Here is an 18,543-nt window from a genome sequence, read left to right on the forward strand (position 1 = left end):
CCAGATTCTTATGAATGATAAAATTCTCCGAACAGATGAAAATAAAAGAAATAACTCCCCATTATGATGGGAGTTGACCAGATAAGCATATTTCTAGATGCACTGTTTCAAATCAGTCTGCTTACTGTATGTTGGCCTGAATAGACTGAGACAGAGAACCAGCCTGTTTGTATTTGTTTATGGTTCATAAAAGACGGATTATTGAGCTGGTGATAAGCAGCAGACATAATTGAAGCCTCTGTCAGAGCCACCTGCAGACCTAGTAGCAACCCAGCTGAGAGGAGTAGATTTTTGTTTTGAACACCTGAAGTGAACACGAAAGATTTACTTTTAAGAGCAAGATAAAGACAGAACAACGGAAAGGCAAGCAATCAGTCCCTCCTGTTGCACCTGTACACTGATGGTGTCAGACATCTGAGCAAATATCATGACTCTTGTTGCTGTTGCTTAGCACAGTGGTTGTTTTACAGCACACACACAGGAATAATCTGTCTGCAGCCTTGACAAGTAAGAATGAAGACAGGTTTCTCCTGCTGCTGCCCGTCCCTGATCCCCAGCAGGGAAACAGCCAGTTTCTACCTTCTCTTTGTGCTCATTGCTCTATACATGCTAGCTGGTGCTGCCATTTTTTCATCTTTGGAGAGGCCAGTGGAGCTTCAGGCTCATCAACTCTGGGAGAGGAGGCTACAGGACTTTAGTCAGGTCCACAATATCAGCTATGAAGATCTGAAGTCTCTGCTACACCACTACGAGGAGGCGAGGACTGCGGGAATCAGGACAGAGCGAGGCAGGGCTCTTTGGGACATTCCAGGTGCTTTCTATTTTGTGGGAACAGTAGTCTCCACCATTGGTGAGTCACAAAGAAATGGTGCTGGAAATACTGTGGAATTTTTCAATTTGGGTTTGTTGCCTTTATTGTAGAGGAGGGATTTGAATGGAACAGTGTTTATTAATCCAGTGGCATTTTCACTTTAAGCTCTCGTCGTGGTAAAAAAAAAAACTTTTAACTGAACATTTTAACCTGCTCTGGACACAGGCTGTGTTGTGATATTAGGGCTTTTTTGGTGCAGCACTGCAAAGAATCAAAAATTACACAGAGAGATGGCACAGTTCATGGTGCATCAAAGAATGCCGGAGGGATTCAGACAGTACACGGACATGTGGAGGAATGACTGTAGGGGCGCATACAAGTCAAAAAGTCTGGGTTTCATTCAGCAGAAGTGCTTGGAACTCTGAGCAGGCTCCAGATTATATGCTGTGAGAGATAACACTCTGCTATGGACTGCTTTAATTCTCTCTCTCTCTCCTCACTGGGCTCTGTATAGTTAAGGTAGCTACTCATCCCAGGTCAGCTGAAATAACCATGGTGTCAGAACAGATGTTGTATAAATCTGTTGCTATTTTTTTACAGCTTGTAAAGCAACACTTATGTTTACTGAGTCATCAACAGGTATAAGTTCATCAACAGTGGATGCTTCGTGTGATGAAGGTGCCATTTAACGTAGCTGAGCTCAGGCCTGGATGCATTGAGCAGTGTGAGCGCGGGCCAAAGGGGGGACAGGGGAGGGGGTCAAACGGGCTTCAGCACGGTTAGAATAAGGCCCAGTACGGAGTGCGCCCTAAGCTTCACCTGTTAATGGAGCTTTCTGTTTCCACATCAGAAGAATATACCATAGGTAGAGATGCACAGATAATAGAGATTTAATGGTATCAAAATCTCACGGTATAGTTACACCTCGGTAACAAGTCTACTGTACGATATTTAAAAAAACTAAACAACAAATGAAGACTTGGAAAAAAGTGACATTGGCATTTATGAAACAACTACACTTTGAAATCTACAATATGTGCTAGCCAGCATGTTTACTTACCTTCTACAACCTTCCTAGTGCAACACTGAAAATAGCTGAAGGTCCTTGTTGATATATTCACAGATATCCCTGGTACTGTTGTGGGGGAGTGGGATTGTGAACGCTTCCTTAAGAGTCTTTTGGCCTGGCTTGATTCTCTTCCTCACATCTCTGAGAATCTTTTGGAGTGATGATTTGCTGAGTGGAGTATTCCCTATCGGCTCGGTCACGGCATTCTAGCAGTATCTGCATATCATTGATCGTCCGTCACCTTTTTCTTCTTTCTCATTTCTTGATACCAGAAAAACCCAAATGCTTCAACACGTTGGATTTAAAAGTCACTGAAGCTTCCACAAGCTCTAAAACGTCGCTCAGTTCTCCCTCGCCACTTGTAGCATCCATGTCCGTCTCCTAACACTGCTAACTCGCTTTGGCGGCTTGTTTACTTCCTCCACTCTCATGTGCTTCTCTCACCTCTGCTGATACAAAAACGTGCATGCTTGGAGTAGAGTTTTCTGGATGAGCGAGCTCTCTGCATTGTGAAGCATTCATTATCATTTTACCCCAACAGCTCAAAATTCTCACTTAATTTATACTTAAGGGCGGCAATATTGTAGTTTTATAAATCTCACATGGTAAAAGCCGGGATATATTGAGTATACTCAATTTATTGCCCATCCCTACTTGCAGCCAGGGTTAATTGGCTTGCAGTGCAATTAAACCACACCCATAGCTTTTACCTTGTTCTCCTCAAATGATGCTGATTGGCCTGGTCATTCTCAGCCGAGGACAAACTTTTCAGATGGAAGCTTATAACATGGATCTGCCTGATGACAGACTTGGAATCTGGCCAATCCATCGGCTTTTCAAGGTTAAACATTCACATCTCTTTCATTCTGACCGCTGTAGCCAAAAGGTACATACTGAGGAAAGACAAAAACCAATAAAATGGAGACCTCATGTTCAGTATATCAAGATAGAAAGAGGATTTCATGACAACCAATCAATATGCTTCCTCACATATCTTCAACAGCTTCACAGTATATCATAAAAAAACAAAAACACATGAAGCTATATCGATCCTTTGAAGAGGAGACAATTACAACTCTCATACAGCTTATCAAAATCAATATTTTACTTTATTTTTTACTTAATTTTTTATATTTTTTTAAGTATAGGGAACAACCATGCTTTAGAGATAAAAACAAATAATTAGTCAGTCTCATCTCCTAGAATCAATTTACAGCTTTCCAGCAGTATCCACTATCTTTAGTCACTCTATCACTGTGGAAACTGAAGGACAGACGGCACTCTGTCTGGATCAATTTCCTTTTTAAGACAACTTCCGCATCTGCTGATTGCAATCATTTCCTTATGTAAGTACACCTCTGGATTTTATGATTCTCTATTCTACTCACTGATTTATTTTTCATGAGAAACAATCATTGTTTTCTTTGACTCATGCTGGCTCCAACTTCTTCTCACTGACAATAATGTGCTCTGCTTTCTCCCTTACATCCCGTGGTCAATTGCCTTCATTTTTTGATGCCTGTGACCTCAGTGTTTACATATCCAGAGTGAATCACTCGTCTGATTACAGGGGTGAACTTATGACAGACTACCACTAACAAAGCAAATGAGTCCCATCTGAACTGATTCTATTTTAATGTACCTCCGCTAACCAGGAAGGACAGAGTGGGTGGAACCACAGGGTCATAGTGTGAGGTCGTATGGGCGACAGGGAAAGGAAAAGACTCCCGTGTCAATTACAAGAGAGTCATTTGGGAATGTAGAGGAAAGGCCAAGCTGATGGTGAGATCCAAAAAATCTCTCACTTTCCATGTGAAAGCTTTTAGTGCAGTGTAGGCAGCTGCTAAAATACAAAAGCAAATGTCATGAGTCACATGGGTTATAAAATCTCCGTCACCCGGGCATGTTCATGCTGAATTACAGGCCAGTAAGGTCATTAATGTGTCAAAAAAAGCCAAGGGAAGGAGGGAAGTGCTATCCTAAGGAAATCATCTCCACATACTGTAAACTTCCCACACAAACTGTCAGCCAACAAATTATTGCACATTCACGTCTGCTTTCCTTTCCTGCCTTGAAAACTTCCTCTGACGTCTGATCAGGCTCTTGGTTTAATCTGTTCCAACTTTTGTTCCTGTCTTTTTGCTTTTCTTTCCATATCACAGAATAAAAAACATCTGTAAGAGCAAACAGTTGCACTAAACTTAAAACACATGTCTACTTGTGATAAACTCTTAACTTTCCCAACAGAATTTTATTGGAGGTTTTCAACTTTTGAAAAGTGGTTCTCGTTATTGTGAACCACTGCAGATTGCACCTCTTATTCTTCAGCAATCCTGGCATCTTCCATTTGGTTATTTTGCCATCAAATAAATGGCAGTAAATTAAGATATGAGAACCCTGGGGTTTAACATGTACCGGAGCCTTGCACAGGACTCTTCTTAATTCCGCTCCTGGCTGCTCCCGCTGGATTTCTGACGATTACCACCCACTCCCGCAGCATGTGCCATCCACTCCCGCCTGCACCCACAACAGGTCCTTCCAATCCTGCCTGCATCCTGAACAGATTCTGGCAATCCATGTTAAATATTAAGAGTAACAGACAGTGTGTTTAATTAAAGGAATGGTAATATTAATGTGTTAACTTCAACACAACCCTGACAAAGTTTCCTACCTGAATGAAAAACATCTAAGAAAAAAACTGCAACAGTCACAACCTCGTCATGCAAAACAGTGCAACACATGGATAAAAGAGCAGCTGGGAGCCACATGCTGAATTAACTCCTGGTTATGGCTTAGTATTAGCAATGCCAAAGTAATATTTACAAACCTTATTTGCACATCATTTACACATAATTTATTTCTACGTCATACAGAAAGGGAACTGTTTCCTGATCTCTGGAAAGTTTGTGCAAAAAAACTGCAGCAAACTTTTCATCATCTCTCATAGACAGTATTCTAATCTTTACTCTGTTAATGTTGTACTGTTACCATCCTCATCATAAGATGCTTAATGCAATAAGGCCAATTTGCAAAAAAATGAGGTTTTTTTCCACAAATAACTGCCTAATTGCTCAGCATCTCCACTTGCTGATATGCATGAGTGGTGATTAGCTTACAACACAGTAACTGGAGGATTAAAGCTGTGCCTTTTGACTTATTGACAGTTTTAGAGCTCACACTTTATTGTGGAGTTTTAAGAAAGCATCACACCATTTGGCTGCACAGTGACGGACACGTTCTAACATGTTTATGCAGCACTGCCAACTACAACCGACAAATAACAGCAAATAAACCGTGATTTCTAACTGCAATGTGTGACATATTTCCTGTATTATCTTGTTTAATATGGGCATTGATCTGACTTTAATCAGGGTTCCTGGAGCAGGTGTATTATCACATCCAGGCTTGCCAAATTCATTTCCTAATAGGCTTGTTTCAACAAAGTTCAGTTGTTTTCTAGCTATCTCACTTTCTTAGTTAGAAAGAGAAAAATAATAAAGCCAGCCTGGGCTAGTTTCTGTCTTTTAGCCTATGAGAGTGAAGACCATCTCCTCTTTGGTGTTGTGGCAGAGTAATGGTGCGTTCCATTTAATTGCAGAACTTGGAAATACCAAGCCATCAGTTGGATACGTCTTCAAAAATGCACCCTAAACTCGGAATTCTGACTTGGAAAGTTGGGAGCAACCCCCAGTATCCCCAGTCACAAACTCCTAGCAAATGGAGAGCATTCAACTCAGGTGCAACATCCAGTGTTGCCAACTCCTCAGTAAGGCAAGTAACTATTGGCTGTCCTAAAAGTCGCTAAATGATGTCATCACCTAATTTGCATAATTGTTTGTAATGGACGCTGTAGGAGAGCAGAATAACGTTGTGGGAGAGAGTTTAAAAAAACGCTAAATATTTTTAGAACTAGAAATGAGCTTTCTTCTGTTGATTATTGGTTTTCTTTAAATGCGATTCAATCTAATTCACACTAAAATAAATCACTGGATTATCCAGTGATTTATTTCAGTGTTTTATTTACATTTATATCTTGATCTGTAAACCAGGGTGGGAACAGGGGCAGCTTTGCAGTCTGGACTCGGAGTGGTGTGGGTCTCCTCTCTGCTCTGACCTGCAGCTGGGAGTGCTGCAGGAGGCTACTGTGAACCTGACCACCTGTGAGTGCTTTGGGATGGGGGAGGGGCTCACGGCAGCACCCGCTACTTGTTGAGGACAGTAGCTGCAGAGTGTTATGTGCTTTCATGTCAGTCTCTCCAAAACATCAGAAAACTCTCCAATAACACCAGAAAAAGTCGCTAGATTTGTCGCTAGTCGCTTTTGAGAAAGAAAGTCACAAAGAGGAGTTGGAAAGTCACCAGATTTAGCAAGAAAGTCGCCAAGTTGGCAACATTGGCCCCGTCATTCCCAGCTCCAACATCCAAGGTAAATGAAATGCAGCAGGAGCATTCACGTGAGCAGGTTTGTTTACACCTAAATGGGGGCATGGTTACTTTAGAGAGGTGGGAGTGTTGTTAGACAGCTCTTATCAATAAAAAATGTGGCGTTACATACGCCACATAGAATACTGGGCCATGTGCACCATCTTAAAAGGACTATGCACAATTCTACCAGTTTTCTTCAGCTACAAATTAAAAAAAAAACAAAAAACAAAACAAAGAGTTTGAAAAGTTGATCATATAAATAAGCTAAGGATAAAGGATGGAGCAATACATTTTTCTCACTAATTTATACATGGGGATATGATAAATGTCAACAGGCTGCTATTGGCCAAGATAGGTTTACTCTGGTGAAGAGGAGCCTTGATAAACAGAAACAGTGTTATGTATGTCGGTAAGTGTTTTCAGACAATAAAACTTCAGAAATTAAAATTGCATACCAGAAATAGATGTTTTTACGTACACAGTGCTTTTCTATTAATTTTAATTTCATTTCAAACCTTCATTTATCCTTAAAAGGACAATCAATCAAACAATGACATTTTGGAAACAAGGTGACTAAGGTCTTAAACTTTGCAAAAAAGGGCAGGGCTTCAATTTTAAGAGTTTGCTGAAGGGCGTTATATAAGTTTGGAACTTTTAGACTTTTAGAACTAACCAATCAATAGAGCAGATCATGTGAGTGTTGAACTCCACTGCAACAAGTCTGAGATGTAAGGTGCTAGTTTCCAGTGAGGGCCTTAAAAATATATTTAAAAAAAACAATGTCTGCTGCACCTCTCTTAAAGGGAAGACCAACGAACCTTCTCATACAGGACATGATGATGAATGCTGTATCTGTCACCTGGGTGAAGATAAGATATTCCTTTATTAATCCCACAAGGGGAAATTCCAAAGTGATAGTCAGTGTCCAAGGGCTAACCCCAAATTTCCATATACAGCGTGCGCACCGCGCACCAAGCACAGCCGGTTTACTCCGACCGAAAGGCGAGCGACCTCACCCACTGGAAGTGAGTCTAGAGCGCTGCGCGCAGCCCTAATCAGCAGGAAGAGATCAGGGAGAACTGCGAGTTCACGCAGGAATAGCATGTCAACAGTGGACTATTTTACCTTTTGGGGTTAATTTATCATCCTTTCCGGTACAAGTCCATGATATTATTGCTTCCTCCATTGAGTGAGTACATTAGGAAGTTAAAGGGTTCATGTTTGCTTAAAGGATCTGTGGTTTTATGCAAAATTCTTTGGCTAAATATCCCCAAAAGTTAACTTTTCCTTGTCAATGGTGCCGCTGTAGCTCTGTGACCCACTGACCTCTCGGAGACATAATGTTGATATAGTGATGCTTTACGATTGGGAGTCCGTGCATTGTGTTTAATTTTGAAAGAACCGGATATTCTACGCTTGTGACTTCCATGGTTGGTGCTTTCTGAACGACAATGAATTTACGACGTTTGGCAGTGGCCAGCGCTGAAATAGACCTGCAGCGTATCTGAAACCTTGAGCTGACTTTTAATTTACTTTTTCTGGTAATAATGAGGTCATATCATTTGTTTTTACAAGACTGCAACCAATTTAGCTTCTTTCTCTGATAAGCAAAGCTAGTTGTCCATAGATAATGAGGAAATTCGTTGAGAAATTACCCAAATTCCTAACCTTGCACAACAGATACACCTGTTTCTGTGTTTCTCACTGGCGAATTCATCTTGCAAAGCTCCCATCTGAAGCTCAGTTCAGGCTCAGTTAGTGACAGAACCAATCAGCGACGGCGGAGTCGTGACGTAAACAAGCAGCAACAAGAGGCCGGTGGAATTATGGTGGAAGACATCAGCGTGGATGCTGCTAAAGCGCCAGTTTTATCAGAACTTGACATTTCTTCATCAAAAGAAGTACAAAGAATAGCAGTGAGTTGTCTTCTTTTCAAAAACGGCAAAAGTCGTGTACTGACATGTCTACAGCCGCTTGATGGTTTGCATGATGCAGTTCCATATGGAGTTCGGTAGGGGCACAGCTTGGTAGTGGCTATGCCATGTGTTTTGTCGCTCTGATTGGCCCATAAGGATGTGACAGAATGTTTATCCAATCACACTCCGTTTTGTTTATTTTTTTTTTTTTTTCAAAGGCTCTGCTCTTTTCCAAAAGCTGTCTATGAGTGGTTTTCCAGATGGATGTGTGAAACATGTGTGAAAATGGTGTAGCTTAAGGCTTAACTGTATGCATGCCCTTTCGTGGCTATGCACTTTTCAAACATGTTTGTTGTGTCCTGTCTCTTTGTTCAGTCATGTTTATTCTATGTAAGGTCCAAATTGCAACATCCTCCCTTAAATAAACTTGTACTTTTAAAATTTCTAAAACATAAACCAAATATCAAACCCACCTATTTACTGTATGAAGATGATATCTAAAGTTTTGTCTTTTTTCCACTGTGAGCCACAGTGTCACCTCAGCTATGAAAGTACAGCTGCTGTTGCAGTTTCCCAGCTTAATTTGCAGATCTTGCACCCCTTCGCTACAAGGCTTCTCATGATCTTCCACAGCATTTAAGCTGTTTAAACCCATGCAACGTGTAAGCACTTAGTCAAAACACAAGCTGGTTAACAATGTCCTCATATGTGACTGGTGTATCATCAAGGCTGCACTCCAGTGCTGAGCTTTAAACTCATGCGGATCATTATCATGCACATTTCTACATTTAAATCCCTCAGTTTTTCTTCTAGAGTCCTTTATCATTTGTTTGTTTCTTCCTTTCTGGATAACACAGCCATTCAGTGTTTTTCCTTCAGTACATCAGAAGGGTGGCAGGTAACAAGTAGTAAACAAACCAAAGGCATTCTCTACCAAAGTCATGGGTGGGAAGCTTAGGCTCTACTTTAGTGTTGCACTACTGTGTTTGGGGTCTTAAGTCATACAAACATAGGGGATCTGACAAATTGCAACCTACCCTAGTAAGGAATCACAACTTCCTATACATTAACTGGCCAATAATAATGATGATATCACTATAGAGTAGTTCTGCAATAATTGGTATATTGCAAGACAGTTATCTATGAGAATGGGAGGCCAGTTCCTGAAAAAAGGATCCTAAATGAACGGTCTGACTAAGATGACATATGTGTAATAATTTTTATAGCTTTAGTCAATCAAACTGTTTTGGATTTTCTCGTCTGTATCAACCTTCTCAGCTGACATACATACATTGACAGTCTCTGCATTTGTTAATGGCCTTTTAGTTTCCTAAAATCCATGCTGGTATTAATGCCGATTTAGCGCTCTTGTTCTGTAGGAGTCTGAAAAATGTACGCCGTCTTTGCTCATGGATCCGCTACAAAATCTTCTTGTGGCAAACATTGCAGCCAAGCGGGGAACTGTTCTCAAAGTTAGCAAAAGTTGTTTTGAAATACCTTCTCAAGTTCTATTCCTTAAAAACCAATACGCAGGCACTGCTGAGTCAGCATGCAGGGCTTGCACAAAAAGACAAAAACACACACTTCTCTGTCCTATCACCAGTGAACTGTCAGTTCTCTGCATATCATTTTTGTCGTTTTTTTTTAAGTCAAAGGAGACGTTTTGTCTGGCTAACTGAATTACAGGCTAGCACAGATATGGCCATAAATATTTTTTGTTTTTTTTTTATGTGCCGGAGAGAACATGTACACGGATAACTACCCACGCTAATGAAATCTGCAGGGGGTTATGTAAAGAGTTCCGTATCTTTCTTTGTTTCTTTGTTTGTATGTGTACAAGATAACTCGAGAACAGAAAGTCGGATCTTCACCAAACTTTCAGGGAATATTGGGATAGTGACAGGGAAGAATGGAATAGATTTTGGTGATGATCCGCGCATCCGTTCTGTTTTTCTCGGACTTTGAATTTTGAACACCACAGTAATCAATGGGCACGAGTTCCTCGGCGGCGCTGCTTAGCCGTGGGTCTGCCGCCTCAGACAGCCTTGTAGTTACAACATCATTGGGGGGGGGGGGCATGAAGACATGATAAACATACATCATTTTATTTTTAAACTTGCGTGGATCTTTTTCAAGGATTAGCAGTCTACTCAAAGGGCTTCCCCAGGGCCTTCAATTAAATAGTCCATCTACTAGATACCTAAGGCAGGGTTTCTAAAACGTTGCTATGCCAAGGATGTTTATATAGCATTGTGCTTATCCAATAAATGACTTGTATATTGCAATAATTTATATCAAAAATGAATGCATACAACTTAATATGCTTCCTTAATTTCTGTAAGTTTTGTGATTCTATTTATTTGTTCATTACATTTAATATGACTTTTGAAGAGGGTTTTTTTTTTAAAGACTGGTATGGATAATGGGCACATAGATTTCTATGTGGAGTAATTAAAGCCTAAAAGGGCAAATGTTATCTTAAAAAACAATGGTGTCATTTTTTTTTTTTTTTTGCTCCATCCCCCCTTTACCTCCAAGTTTCTGCAACTCCTCCTCTCCCTTCTGTTGGACACATTGACGCTGTTAAGTAAAGACCTGATGAGTCAAATTTGCAGGGAAATCTGTTAAGAGCACTGTTTTTTTATTAATTTAAATATAGATATTTTCTCCAGCGATTCAGTAACAGCATTGAAAGAACTGCAATAAATAGTGCTGTATTGATATCTTGGTCCATCCTTATCCATGAGGGACTGAAAAGACCATAGAAAGTGAAAACGTGTTGCGATGCTAGGTCATGCTCCAAATTAAACAACCCAGTATAAAAGTCATTGGCTTCTACTAAGAAGACCAGCCATTAGGGAGGAAAGCTTTCTGATTTATAGCCACATATGGGGCTTGTGAATGTCAGTAACCCTTAACAACAGAAATCCTTCACAAGCAACAAAAATACAGGCTTTATTTATTTTTGCTTAAGTAAACTGTAGACTGTTTTAAAATGTTGACCCCTTATTTAATAGAATGAGCCTTTTTTGGTAATGTCAACAATGTGGGTGAACCAGTAGTCTAAGACATTATGACTGCTAATGTTATATCTTTACCTCTTTCCTATGTTGTCTTTGTTGTATCAACTAGACATGATCGAATTTAACAAGAGGTTGAATCCTAACATTACTGGAGTTCTTCTCTCAATGCTGTTATCACCTCACCCACTCACTCACAATGAAAGCTTATTACATGCAACTTCAACAAAATCCCAAACCTTACTTTTTGCAGATTTTTATTAGGATGGTTGGCACGTAAAAGTCCATGTATGGTAGTATGGTTGGTCGAGTTGAGCCATACAGTGGGGATGAGTCCTAAACCATTAGACTTGTGATCGTTCTGACTAATGCGACTTTTAATTTCTGGTGTTTTTTCACAGGGTTTGGAGTGACGGCACCATCCACTGTAACTGGGAAGATCTTGCTTCTTTTCTATGGATTGCTAGGATGCTCTGCCACCATCCTCTTTTTCAATCTCTTCCTGGAGCGAGTCATAACGTTACTGAGCTTCCTGATACTCTGGTGCCAAAGAAGGAGAAATGGACATGGCGAACTTAACAGCAGAGCCAGTGACAATAATCAGGAATGGAAGCCATCTATTTATCATGTCACATCTATTCTTTTTGTTGCCGTCTTGCTGGTTGCATGTGGAGCTGCTTCCCTTTATTCAGCCATGGAGGGCTGGACTTACTTCGAGTCTCTCTACTTCTGCTTTGTGGCGTTTAGCACAGTAGGTTTTGGTGACTTTGTAAGTGGACAAAGAAAGCAACATGAGGAGTCTCGGACTTACCAGGTCGCAAACTGTCTCCTGATGCTCTTGGGAGTGTGCTGCACTTACTCTCTCTTTAACGCCGTCTCTGTGATAATCAAGCAGGGACTAAACTGGATGCTGAGGACATTGGCCTGGATGTACAGCGGTATCTGTCGCTATAGGCTGCAGCTCAGACCTCTGTTCAAAATGTGCTTTTCTGCTTCAGACACACCACTATATTATTATGAGAATGATACTCAGCATAGGCAGCAGGTAGCAGCAGTCTGTAGCTCAGGACATAGCATGCTGTGGCGCTCCTGTGTGCCTACTTCTATTGGTAAATATCTTTGTGGTGAAGCACAAGTGGAAACAGCATGCAACAGAGAAAGAGGAACCTCAGTGAAACAAGACCAGAATAACAGCTCGTATGAAAACAATCAAACCTATACCAGAGCACTGCCCTCTTGGTAGAATGTTAAGATTTCTGAAAATAGAGATTTTGAATTTTTGCCAAAGTCTTACAGGCTGATAACTACAAATTCATTTTTGCCAATATCAATCTCGATACTATTATATAAATGGAGTTCACCTAAAATTTAAGTCAATTAACACACTTTAAAAGTTTGATGATGAACAAAGAAACAAACTCTGGTCTTTGAAATACATTTTAGAGTTTAGAGAATGAGAATAAACAAGGTAAAGTCTTGAGCTAATGTGTGTCGGTTGGTCCTAAAACTCTAGGTTGATATTTAAAGCCAATAAAGGCCAGCATTTTCAGACTATAAAGATCATTATTTACAGCCAATATGTGCTGATATAGGCCGATATTAATAACTAACATAAGTCGATGACTAGAGCCCGTATAGGCTGATATTTACAGCCAACACAGGCCGATAATTACAGAAGGTATAGACAGGTAATTACAGCCGATATAGGTCCATATTTATGGCCAATATAGGCTGATGTAGGCCAATATTCACAGCCAACATATGCCAAAATTAACAGCCAATAGAGGATGACAACTACAGAGGGAATAAGCCAATATTTACTGACAATACAGACTGATAGTTACTCACAATATAGGCCGATAAAGGCCAATAGTCACAGCCAACATAGGCTGATAACTGCCAACAGTATAGGCCTATAGCCGATATAGACCCATGTTTATGGCTTATATGGGCCAATATTAACATTCAACATTGGCCGATAATTACGGAAGGTATAAGCAAACATTTATTGCCAATATAGACTAAAAGTTACAGACAATATAGACTGATTAAGGCCAATAGTCACAGCCTACATAGGCCAGTATTTACAGCCAATATTGGCTGATATTTACAGCCTTTATAGGATGATAATTACAGCCAATTTAGATTCATATTTATGGCCAATATGGCTGGTAAAGGTCAATATTCACAGCCATCATAGGCCAACTATTACAGAAGGAATAAGCCAACATTTTCTGCCAGTGTACACTGATAGTTACTGACAATAAAGGATGATATAGTCCAATAGTCACAGCCAACACAGGCTGATAACTGCCGACAGTACAGGCTGATATTTACAGCCAATATAGACCAATATTTAAAGCAGATTTAGGCCTATATTTTCAATTGATATCATATCAGTCAGTATTTACAGACAATATAGGCCGATATTTATAGCCGAAATAGGCTGAAGGTTCCAGTCACATTACTGATTGGAAATATCGATTCAGATTCATATTTAGACAACTGTTAATAAGCTGTGCATCCCTAAAGAAAATCTGAAGATGTTCCAAATAATTAAAATGGTAAAAAAAAGAAAGAAAGAAAAAGAAAAAGGACAAGCTACTCTTTTCTTTTTCAGAAGTTTGCCCTGAAAGATTTGATATTTCTTAAAATTCCAGGGTTCAGATTAGAATTTATGGAATAAATTATTCTACAACCTTTTTGTGCCAATCGGAAAATTACAATTTACAGCAGTGACAGCTACAGCTATGTAAAGATTGTCTTTAAAAATGCACATCATTGGATTAAGATATTTCATTGCTCCATCTCATAAAGGTTCCAACACTGAATTCTCATCTCTGTGTTCACTTCAGGATAGTGCTAGGCATTTAATATTTCCAAATAATGAAACATTTATTTCATGATTCCAATCCAATTACAATTTTGGCTTCCCATGATCATGGAAACAAGTTAATCACGATTAAACGGTTACTGTGCCACGCTACACTCATTTTAGGTTTTGTCATTTGGTAAATGTTTTAATGTTGTGACTTTCATCCTTAATCTTAATTATTTTGATTCATTGTTACTGTGTGCCATTATTTAACATATCTACAGTTTTTTACACACATTCATTTTCTGCTGTTTTTTTTTTTTTAAATGTTAAAAGTGTTTATGCTAAATAACTGCTGGCAATACAGATGTTAAAAAATAAATGAGGAATTATGTTTAATATTTGTGCTTGATAATGATCTTTTGCTATAACTGAGCAGCCCTAGCTTAGAGTTAATGATCTTCACAGGCTGCTTAAAAACAAGCTCTTAGAAATGTTTTGTGTCACTGATGTTAAATGTCACTGTTGTGTTAATGAGTCTGTGGTTTTATCTGGAACCTTAGACAAGCAAAAAGCTGAGTGTTTCTGCCAACAAATTCGCAAAGCTGAGAAAAAAATCTTTGGTTGATGGCCAGAATGTTGCATTCCTTTAACCGCCCTCAACAAACCCACACACCGACATTTCCCGTCAGTTCTGTTGCCAAACTCAATACCTTAGCAATGCTGCCCTCTGCTGGAGTTTCCATAGTATCACCTGAAGTGAAACTTAAAACTGCACTACCCAGTCCAGGGTGTACAAACCAGTGCCTGTCCATTCATCAAGCTGTCCAAGGAATTTTTATCTATTTTCAAGACATTAACTCCTTTTCAGTTTTAATATTTGTGTGATGTTATGGAAAGTTCTAGTAGGGCTGAGCATGTCACCAAGCTTTCTAAGCTTATTACTCCTGCTGAGAACAACTGGAATAGTTAAGAAAAATTAGAATAATAGCTTGGCCTTATTTTATCAAGACCCTGACAATGTTTCTTAAATATTTTGTGAAGATGATCTATTCATTCATTTCAGGCTTGACCTGCTGACTTTTTCACTTCATCCCAGTAAAAAATGCAGCATGCTGTCTGATTTATGCCCATAAATGACAAAGTCAGGCTGACACGAGTGGTCCTGTTCATGGTTACCGTTTAAATAAATTTAAAAAAAAAAAACAATTATCTGAGGTTGTTTTGTAGGCTTCCATCCATCCATCTTCTTCCGCTTATCCGAGTTTTGTTGGCTTTATGATTCTAAATAGCTGCTGCACCAGGATCCCAGAAATCAAACCCATGATTATAGTCAGGTGATGATTATCTCTGAATAAACTGTTATTTTAGTGCTGAATAATGAAGCTTGTTTTGTTCATTTAGGCTACCAGAAAGGGTTCAATGAAGAACCTGGGGATCAAACTGATATAGAGATAAAGTGATGGTTATATGTTTTTTTATATATATATACCTTAAAGTCCAACCAGTTGTTCGCTACATGGCTGCAATTTCAGTCTGCCAAAGTTTTTCTTTGGCTGACTACAGACCTATTAAAAATACAATCCCATCCCACATTTGACAGCTTTACTCAATGCTAGTTTCAGCCCAAAGTCACAGAGCTCTTCTTTTACACTTAATCATTAGAAAAATATGTCTTAAATTTGGGCTCTTCAATTATCTGAAGCCCAAAATTTAACGCAGTAAATTTTCTGACATTGCTACCACTGTTTTCTAATCTACCACCACTCAGTTTCGGGGCTTGTTTTCACTCAAAATGGGGGCACAGTCAATCTGGAGAGCAGGTGGTAAAGAGTAAATGGACTACAGCTTGTATAGTCTCTGTCTGGCTGTTTGAGTAAGCGCTTTTACACTGCAGGTCACACACAAATTCACACAGTGTGATGGCAAAGGTTGCTATTTAAGTATTAGCTGATAACATTCAAACACACCCATATAGACAATGCAGTGGGAACAAATAGGGGTTAGGTGTCTTGCCCTAGGACTGCAGGAACCCCAGAAGAGGAGTTATCAGTAGTTGCTTTAAGTAAAAGCAGTAGTGCAGTAATTAAAAAAACGTAATTGGAAGTAAACATATGTGAAAATCTTCACTAATATCCTGTAGTAAATTATTGGCAGATGAAGGGTCCCTGAAAAAAACGCATGCAAAATAATTTAGGTGAATTAAAGAGTCCCTAATGTATACAGACAATGTAAGTTTTGGCATGGAAAAAGGGTCCTTAGTCAAGTTTTCTGCTAATCAAAGTGTCTCTACAGCATCGATTTGGTGTTGAATTTTTGCATAAAGAAGTGTCCTAAAGATACAGAGAGAATTAAAATTGTTGGTACATAGTGGGTGACCTGGGGCTGTTAAATTTATTTTTTAAAAAATGGCAAATTAAGAATTTGAATGAAACAAAGATCTCCTAGAAGGTAACATTTATACCTTCTGTTGCATGCTAATTCATGTTAATACTTTGAATGACTGCGATGAAAAAACTAGACTTAAGTCAGACACTGTGAAAATGCATTACAGGAATATTACACTGCATAGAAGCAGATCAAAACTGGTTACATTTTAAGTGGAAACAGTTTAGTGGAATGCTATTATCTAGTCATAGCTATTTGTTCTACTTAACTTTCAAAAGACACCTGCAAAGATGTAGCCTGGAGTAAACAGGGAAGAAGAAAGATGTTTTTTATAGTCACGTCATTGTCCTTATCACATGCGTTTTCAATTCAAGTGATCAAACAAAGCTCTTGGACCAGCTGTTCAGTTACTTACCTAATATCAGACTGTTGCAGTTCAAATATTTTATATTGGTGGTGCTATGTTTAAATGATTGTCCATCATTCCAACAACTCATGGCATGTTGAAAAAATAAGCAGGTGGTGACTGGCTGCTATAATGTTCTAATATGAGGGCTGAAATTAAAATCAATTAGGCCTAGACCTTTCAAACACAAACTGAGGACCAGGTGCATGAGTTATGAAATCAAATCTAACAGCTTTCCTATAACTATTGCTCTTTCCACAATGTAATGATGAAAACAAACACACTTTCATAAACCATACTCATGAAGTACCTAAACATGATCTTAAAGGTGCAGTGTGTAATATTTAGCCTCGTAGCATTTAGCTGAACAAACTTGGTAAAATAAAGCAAAACATTTCTAAGACGGTCTATCTAAATAAGTGTTTAGTCATCTACATTCAAAAATAGCTATTTTGAAAAAACAACTCGGAATAAACCTTTAATTCATACATAGGGAGGGTCTCCTCCATGGATGCCGCCATCTTGGATTTTTATGTTTCCATGGTAACATAGAGGAAAAAAAGGATAAATAAAGTTATTGCATTGTATTGACATTACAGATACACATTAAAGGTACAATGTGTAGAATTTGGCATTTTAGCGACATCTAGTGTTCAGATTTTAGAATGAGCCGATCTGTTACCAAAACGTCACATCACTAAGCGATGAGAGCCTGTGAAAACCAAAAAGGATCGTGAGCTGGACATCATTTACAGCAGTGACCAGGTGAGGGTTTATTCATTCATTTTTGTAACCATTATTTTTATAGATTATAGGTCAGTCTTCTTCTCCACTTGCTTTCCAGGTAGCTTTCAGGACCGGCAGGCAGGTTCGTATTTAAAAATCGTGTTTCGCTCTTTCTGTCCCCAAAACATTGCCGTAGACAACATGGCGGTTCGTTATGTCAGCCTCCGTGAGGGCGACCCGCAGTAATGTAAATTTAAAAAGCTTTTTTCTAATTTTGTAAAAAGAAAACGAAAGTTTAAACAGGATGATTGTGCACTTATTTTAACATACTTCACATAGATATATAAACATTATATCCCATGTACACCGTTTCTGTTCGGCAAAATGCAGCCAAATTCTACACATTGTACCTTTAAATTCAACTGGTTGCCAGTTTCCAGCAGAGAAATGCAATCTAGAACCCACTTCTAGATGTTGATATTCAGTTTTACACACTGCACCTTTAAATTTGTCCAGCTGTAAATATATTCATTTACACGGGATGTTTTTGCCTTTCTATTTTATGTGTAATATCTCCTTGACTCCCTTCTGAGATTATTTTCTTGATGAAGCTCACTGGTTGAAGCTTATATGCTTTTATTAAACCAACATTTAAACCTTATTAAACTTAAGCATGTGAAGATGTGAATGAGTAACAGACTTATTGGTAATAAGTGGTTTAGTATTGAAGAGAAGAGGAATATTTCAAAGAATACAATGACCCAATCAGCCATTTCTTTGGCTACCATTTGATTGTTACTCAACCCAGTTTCAAAAAAGTTGGTGCACCTTGTAATATGAAAACAGAATGCAATGATTTACAAATCTCATAAGCCCATATTTCATTCACCACAAAACATAAACAACATATCAGATGCTGAAACTGAGACATTTTACCATTTCATGAAAAGTATGAGCTCATTTTGAAT

General features: G+C 38.9%; 1 protein-coding gene across 1 annotated transcript; it reads left to right on the plus strand.

Annotated features, from left to right (window-relative positions):
• The first annotated feature begins 513 nt into the window (after positions 1-513).
• si:ch211-261a10.5 (potassium channel subfamily K member 13) lies at positions 514-12,415 on the plus strand. Its single transcript, XM_041798306.1, has 3 exons — positions 514-850; positions 11,642-12,285; positions 12,371-12,415. The coding sequence occupies exons 1-3, from the start codon at positions 514-516 to the stop codon at positions 12,413-12,415; spliced, it is 1,026 nt and encodes a 341-aa protein (XP_041654240.1).
• Positions 12,416-18,543: the final 6,128 nt, after the last annotated feature.

This window comes from Cheilinus undulatus, linkage group 2 (genome assembly GCF_018320785.1).
Source record: "Cheilinus undulatus linkage group 2, ASM1832078v1, whole genome shotgun sequence".
In the NCBI taxonomy this organism is placed as follows: Eukaryota; Metazoa; Chordata; class Actinopteri; order Labriformes; family Labridae; genus Cheilinus; species Cheilinus undulatus.